The sequence below is a fragment of the Saccostrea echinata genome, unplaced genomic scaffold, assembly GCF_033153115.1.
Source record: "Saccostrea echinata isolate AGI-Se365-2 ecotype Australia unplaced genomic scaffold, CSIRO_AGI_Sech_v1 ptg000022l, whole genome shotgun sequence".
Taxonomy (NCBI): Eukaryota; Metazoa; Mollusca; class Bivalvia; order Ostreida; family Ostreidae; genus Saccostrea; species Saccostrea echinata.
In genome coordinates, this window is record NW_026889771.1 from 1,131,626 (window position 1) to 1,139,126 (window position 7,501).

The 7,501-nt window shown below is 33.5% G+C and overlaps 1 protein-coding gene across 1 annotated transcript; it reads right to left on the reverse strand.

Annotated features, from left to right (window-relative positions):
* Positions 1-1,065: 1,065 nt before the first annotated feature.
* On the reverse strand, positions 1,066-3,846 carry LOC133190187 (neurocalcin-delta-like). The gene is made up of 2 exons (XM_061325675.1): positions 3,436-3,846; positions 1,066-1,528 (listed from the first exon to the last, which is right to left on the reverse strand). Exons 1-2 carry the CDS (start codon positions 3,820-3,822, stop codon positions 1,355-1,357), a joined length of 561 nt encoding a protein of 186 aa, XP_061181659.1. The 5' UTR covers positions 3,823-3,846; the 3' UTR covers positions 1,066-1,354.
* Positions 3,847-7,501: the final 3,655 nt, after the last annotated feature.

Below are 7,501 nucleotides of genomic sequence, written 5' to 3' on the forward strand. Positions count from 1 at the left end.
CATTATTGTGCGATGTAGCATTGAAAGATCTCCTTTTTTGTATACAACTTATTTTGGCTGTATTTGAATGATTCTATACAACACAAATTAGACATGTACACCTAGTCTGCATGCGTTTGTACATTACATTCAGTAAAGAGAAAAATGAAAATTTCTTCCGGCTTCCAGTCTGTTTATTTAACCGATTTCTCAACAGAATAAGGGTTTTGTGACTTTTCTTGTACATATGCTTACAGTTTTATACCATATGCTTAATTAATTTGTTACAAAATTAAACTATTGATTGTATCTTGTAGATATATATGTGAACATACATATACTCTCTACAAGATGTCACAGATTTATGAACCTCTGATCCACTTTTCCGCGAATCGCAATAGTTTTTCCGCGAAAAAAATCCTGCTCGCTCTTTTGCCACAAATCATACCGCTTTCTTGCGATTTTATTTCAAGGTACTTCTTCCATCAACCAAGTAATATATTTATTAACCTTTGTTTACAATATAGGAAGGTGATAAGCAAAATCTTTTTTAAAAATGTAAATCAAGCTTAAATGATCCGCAAAATTGTTTATTTCTAAAATATTTACGGTGCAAAAGTTTAAATCCATTGGATTTAATTTTTTTTTTTTAATCTGAAACTGCCGAGGCAAAAATTGGATGATTTCTCTAGCCCTGGTTAGTGCAACTTGTACATAATATATGGTGTTCTGAATCTTCTCTAGGATTTACATGTACATATTTAAAATATATGGAGTGGTAATACATGTAAAAACCCAGGCAGAGCTTTTGTTTAGGTAGATGATTAAAATGTAATGGTTGCATCGTCTTATATATATTTTTACGCTATTTTTTGTCATAATTGAAAATCCAATTTTTTATTTGTATTTATTTGTTCAACAAAAGAGATTTAAAGTTCGAAGATAGAGCTCTACTGAGAAACTTGAATACATATGGTCTACAAATGATTTATTCCCCATAATTTACTAGTTACTTATGCTTAATTATGCTCCACAGCATAAAAAAAAATAAAGTACATGTATTAGGTTCACCTTCAAACAAGGAAGTTCCTTTGATCACCAATATATTTATTTCAAACTTCTATTCAAAGAAAACCATTGCACATAATTGAACTATTGAGATGATCCCGGTAGCAGTGGAACATGAAAAAAAAAAGAATTGTCAAATACATAGATTTAAACTTGGCACAACATATCATCTCCGAACTTGGGTGCCTTTATTGGCTGTTCAGGACAAGTGTTTCTTTGTACACGGTATGTAAATATTATTTTGCTGCGTTTATTTAAACACCGTGTATCCATTACCATTCATGGTGGCTGTCTTCTGTAAGGAATGTTAAGAGTCGGGATCGGGTTGCAGTAGCTTGATAACGAAGTCGTTCTTGGAGGCACCGTGCAGGAATTCTTCACGACTGATTTTCTCATCCCTATTTATGTCCATGTCAGAGAAGATATCATGTGTGAGCTCCTCTACAGACTTTACGGTGGAGGTCGTCATCTTACAGATAGACTGCAAAGTGGGATGAAACTCAGAATAAAAAAAAATTATCAGTTAAAGTTTAATTTCTAGCAGTTTAATACCTGTACTGATTTTCCATTGCAGAAAATTAATTCCTTATTATATGCTTATGATCCCTAAATTCACTTAAATTAACTATTATCCCCAGAAAGAAAATGTTATTTTCATGGTCTAAGACCTACTTTTGAGACCAATCAGCAACGTTGAGGTTCTAACATAGAATTATTAGCAGTGACGATGCAGGTAGAACTTTGATCCAAAGACAACATTTTTTTTTCGATATGATAAAACACTTAAAGTATATAATTTCTAAAGTTAACTATACATTTAGGCCCTGAACTCTTTCAAAAACTAGGAGTTACAGATTATACGTACTGTTAACACTTAGCAAGAGAGTTGAATGAAAATATCTTAATAACAACTACAGTAGGCCTACTAAAACCTAAACATTCTGAAAGGTTAAATATGATTTTCATGAAAGAGCTCTTTAGTATTATGGTCGCCGTATTATCTCAGACAATTTGTCACCTTTTTTTTTTGGTGGTGGTGGTGGTGGGGGGGGGGGGTAATCTTTCTACAAATGAATAACATAACACAAGCTAACCATTGAGCCCAACCTAAAGTACTGAAAAATCACTTATTTTCTGGGGTCAAATTTCGTGGGTTAAAGAAAAATATTGGTTCGAGACGATTCGAACTTTAAAAAATGTGTATTTGTCTTCAATTTAAATTTTCAAATTTTGTGATTGGGTCTCTTCATAGCACAAAAACTCCACCAAAATTATTTAGATCACAGTACTCCAGGATATTAAATATAAGTTTTAGCTAACATATTTTCATAAGCTTACAATGAGAATACACAACATTCAAGATTAGTTAAGAGTTGGTATGAGCTAGACTATATCAAATGAACCTATCCCGAGACTGTTCCCAGCTAAAAGCTGAACACAAATCGGCATAAATAGGCATACGCCATATTAGATTCACTATCTTCGAGATCAGCACTGGGGTATACCCTTCGCATTCGTTACACCTGACTGTTTTATTGTCACGGGTACCGGCGTGGAATGGACGACACGTGTTCTTGCTGGTTATCTTACATTACCTTTATTTACATTTTAAAGCAGTTGATGTGTATTTTGTTTGTTTGTATACTGCACTGACCTGTGAAACACTTGTATGTTTTTTTCTCTCCTGTCGTGCAAGATTTTTGTCGCTACCGAGTGTTTTACAATAGCTGATGTTATTGTAGCATCAATCTCTTTGCAGAGTTGTTCGTTCCTCTCTCAGACCCGATGGTAGAGAGTGATATAGCATACGTCCGTCTACACAGGTGACAATTGATAACACTGAACAGTGACGAAGTGAACGGCTTAAATAGGGGCCCAGATATAATGACTGAATAAAAGAATATGGCGGACAAATTCCTTTTACGAATCGTGTTCAGCTTTAACCTAGGATACAGTGTACTCCAGGTAATCATGGATAAGAAGGAGATAGCCTATATCACATGAACCTATCCTGAACATATCCCCTGCTTAACCTATCATACATGTACTCAAGGTTACCTAAGGTTAGTATGAAGTAACCTACAGGAGTCTAGCACGATCTTTTGCATCTTACAAGCTGATCGTTTACAGATTATGAAACATGTCGAGTTCAGCTTCACAAACAAATCTACCTTAAATTTCGGACCAGTCTACAAGAAAGCATATCTAGGCAAAGATCAAAACGAGAACCGCGAGTACTAATAGAGCAGTCTTTGTCGGAAACCTACGGTCAATCTCGCATACGCTTATGCGATATTGACCGTGAGTTTCCGACGATGTAGATCATTGTTAATCATCAGAAATAAACAGATGGCTTGCATTTAAAGGGTAAATACGCATGGTGTTTACCGTAATGATCTTGTTCATCTCGTCTTTGGTGATAAACCCATCTCCGTTGATGTCATACACGCGGAAGGCCCAGTCCAATTTTTTGTCCATCTCTTGAGAACTGGACACAAACAGTCCCACCACAAATTCCTGAAAATCCACCATTCCATTCCCGTCTGTGTCGAACGTGCGAAACACGTGCTCTGCGAACTCTCTCGCATCCCCAGAAAAAATTTTATCGTACACTTCAATAAAGTCTTTCCTCGTGAGCTGTGCTTTACCTGGCGTCAAAGACTCCTTAAAATCTTTGTACCACAACTTGATATCTTCGTCTGTTAGGTCTGATCCCAGATGTTTCTGTAGTTCCCCTATGGTCTTTGGATGTAGTTTTGTTCCCTTGTTTCCCATTTCTTATGAGAGTTCAGAGTTTTGTGGCTTATTGAAAACGGAAGGTGTTCCAGATTATGCAATGTGCTCTGCCTTTTATACCGTCTTCAGCACGGTTGGATGATGATGGGCTATCTGATTTTTTTAACAGATAGTTGTGTATACAATTGAGGTACAGGACTGAGGTGAATCAGATGAATACCAAGAGAACAATCACTATACAGTGAAAACAGTGGTAACAAAGATGGCATGTAGGGTCAATCGTTATATATAATAGGGGATTGCAAGCAAACATGCCTTCTGTATTTATAACCGAGTACATCCATGTATATATGTTTGTTAACAGATGTAACCGTCGACTTGTCAAAGAAGGTGATTTAATTCACGTCTTCAGTTTAAAAAACGTGGCTTTTGTTCTGATTTTTTATGCTCCCGTAATCGCAGATTTGGGAACTCATCATATAGTTTTTGGTCTGTCCGTCTGTTTGTCTAGCTGTCTGTTTGTCCACAGAAACTTAAACTTGGCCATAACTTTTAAATGGTGAGTGCTAGGGCTTTCATATTTCACATGTATGTGACAAGATCTTTCTTTTGCTACCAACAATTGACCTTGGAACTTTTACTTACTTTTATAAAACATCAACCTTGGCCATAACTTATGAGTATAAGAGTTAGGGCTTTCATATTTCTCTGGTGTATTTCTTGTAATAAGTCCTTTCTTTGGGTACAAACATTTTTTTACCTCACGACCTTGACCTTAGAGTTTGACCCAATTTTGTAAAACTTTAACCTAGACCATAACTTCTGAAGTTATAACTTTTGAAGTTGGTACTGGAGCTCTCACAATGCACATGTGTATTCCTTGTAACAAGAACTTTCTTGGGTATATCAACATTTTTTACTTTTGACCTTGATTTTGGAGTGTGACCTACTTTAGTAAAACTTGAACTTTGGCCATAACTTTTAAATGGTTGGTGCAAATCCCTTCATTTTTTACGTGTGTATTCCTTATCAAAGACCTGATTTTTTTTTTTACTTTTGACTCTGACCTTGGAGTTTGACCTTTTGTAAAAATTTAATATTGAGCTGCCATACGGGGAAATCAGTGTTTCACAAACACATCTTTGTTTGTTTTGGGCAGGCTAAGTTAAAGAATACATGTACAATCACTAATACGATATATTCATTTGTGTCATATTGAATTGTCCTTGGTTTCTGCGTGTTGTTAAAGTACTCTTTATTTCCATCTATAAATACCTATTTTTGTAAACAGCTAATTTGTAGTTCATAGTTCTAACGTTTCTTTTAGTATCATGGTCATTAAATTTAGCAATAATATATATATATATATATATATATATATATATATATATATATATATATATATATATATATATATATATATATATATATATATATATATATATATATATATATAAAGAAAACACAAAAATCCTACGTAAAGCTTTAGCTCTCATTTAAAATCTTCAGAAGCTTGCAACGATGATCAATAAATAAACCTACATTTCATTGGAGGTGTCTCTTACTCCACTGGACTTTATAGATCTGTATAATGAAAAAAAATATATATTAAGGGGTATAGAGGAAATTAAAATGAATACTTTGAATTCAATTTAATTCAATCCGTCCAGAATCAAAAATCTCCTTTGTAGCTAAATGTTACTGGGTTTTTTTTCAATTTTAGAAAGTAATTATTATCCTCGGATATTTTAGAGTTCTAAGCAATATACTAGTTGTATCCATATCCAAGTTAATCAAATAACAAAGTTGAACTTCGGTATCTTGAATATTGACATCTCGCGTACCATGGATATGTCGAAGTAAATTAGAAGTCCCACTCACTTTAACTTTTAGCATTTTAACTTCGTTATTCCATATCTCTCGTTTTTTCCTGGTCCCGTCGAATATTTTGTAAGGAAATTCTTGTATTAATTATCAAATGTATATCAAAAGTCGAATATTTATTCAGGTATCACTTATCATTAAAAAATCATCATATCAGCAATGAACAAAAGACCTCAGTGATTCATTTTGGTGTGCGTCCTGCGTAAATTACGCACAAATTTTGCTCAGGACGCATTATTTCAATAAATGTGCATCCCATTGGACGCAATAAATTTATAGAAGGACATGTATTATTTTAAATTATTTCGGTATAATCTGATTCAAAACTTGACCGATTGCATCATATCCACGTGCTGAGTGATATGCATGAACGATTTTATCAGGTATAAGGTTGCCAACATCAGGTCAGATTTCACAACTGCAGTTCAAAGCAATTATAAGCAAATATTTGAAAGTTAGATAGCATAGTTCGATTATCACTGATTATGTCTATACCATGGAACGTTTCTGAAGCGAATACCATACCTTTGTATTTAAGCTGTACCTGTATCATTGGGTTTTTTTTTTCTTTTCGTTTTTTCCTTACAAGCTAAGAAGTATAAAATTTAATCATTTTTATTTCTGACTATTTGTCATTTCTTCTTAAACTTTTTTTACTTCATTCTGCTTCTGTGCATTTTATGACTGATACAATGTGCGAGATCGTATATACCAGGGACCTATATACTAGGTTCCTGTATATACTTTCTAAAAATAGAACCAAAGTGCACAGTGGACAATATATTATTTTTATGACACAAAATCATGTACTCTTACTTGAACAATTGATAGTAAAAGTATAAATCATTCACAGCTACAATAAAACGTTTGCACTTTCGTGCAATACCCTTTTTTATTTCACAAGAATTTCCTCTGTAACATCTAATTTACAGTACCCTTGGATTTGGACACATTGATTTTGGCACGGGACTCATTGTTGTCATTAAGAAGGGTCCTTTGGACCCATGATAACCATTTTCAAAATGAATCGCTGAGACCTGCTGTGTTTTTGTTACCTTTCGTGGGAAAAATGCTATTTTAAATTTGATTATACACGTATAATCGGCGCTTTATCTATTTCAGTGTGTAAACTATTATTTTCAAATTTCATACAATACGACCGACTTTAACATAACAAAGACCACATAACCACTTTTGAAAGTTACACCTAAACCAATGTCTTCTTCTTTTTTATGTATACATGACGGATATATTTATGGCACGCCAATTTCACAAAAATTAGCGAAACTTAGTTTCACAGTTGATAAACTAGGTTTATCGACTGTAAACTATAGTTTACAAACCGTGAACTATAGTTAACGATTCGTTAACTATAGTTTTCATCTGTAAAACTATATTTAACGGTTGTTAACTATAGTTTACGAATGCTAATCTAAGTTTATCTGTCTGTAATTAAACGTTAACAATAGATTTTGTTGATAAACATAGATTCACATCTGTAAACTATAATTTACAATCGTGAACTATAGTTAAGAGTTGTTAATCATAGTTTCACAAATCGTGAAACTATATTTATCAGATAAACTAGGTTTTACATTCGTTAACCATAGATTTCGGTTGTAAACTATAGTTAACTGTCATTTATACTCACAAACTATATTTAACAGACGTAAACTATACTTATCGATCGTAAACTATAGTTTTGAGAGCTAAACAATGATTCACATTTGCCAATCATAGTTTATCGTAATAAACTATAATTCACATTCGTAAACTATAGTTAAGAGTTGTTAAATATAGTTTATGAATCTAAACACCTGTTAACTGTTAACGA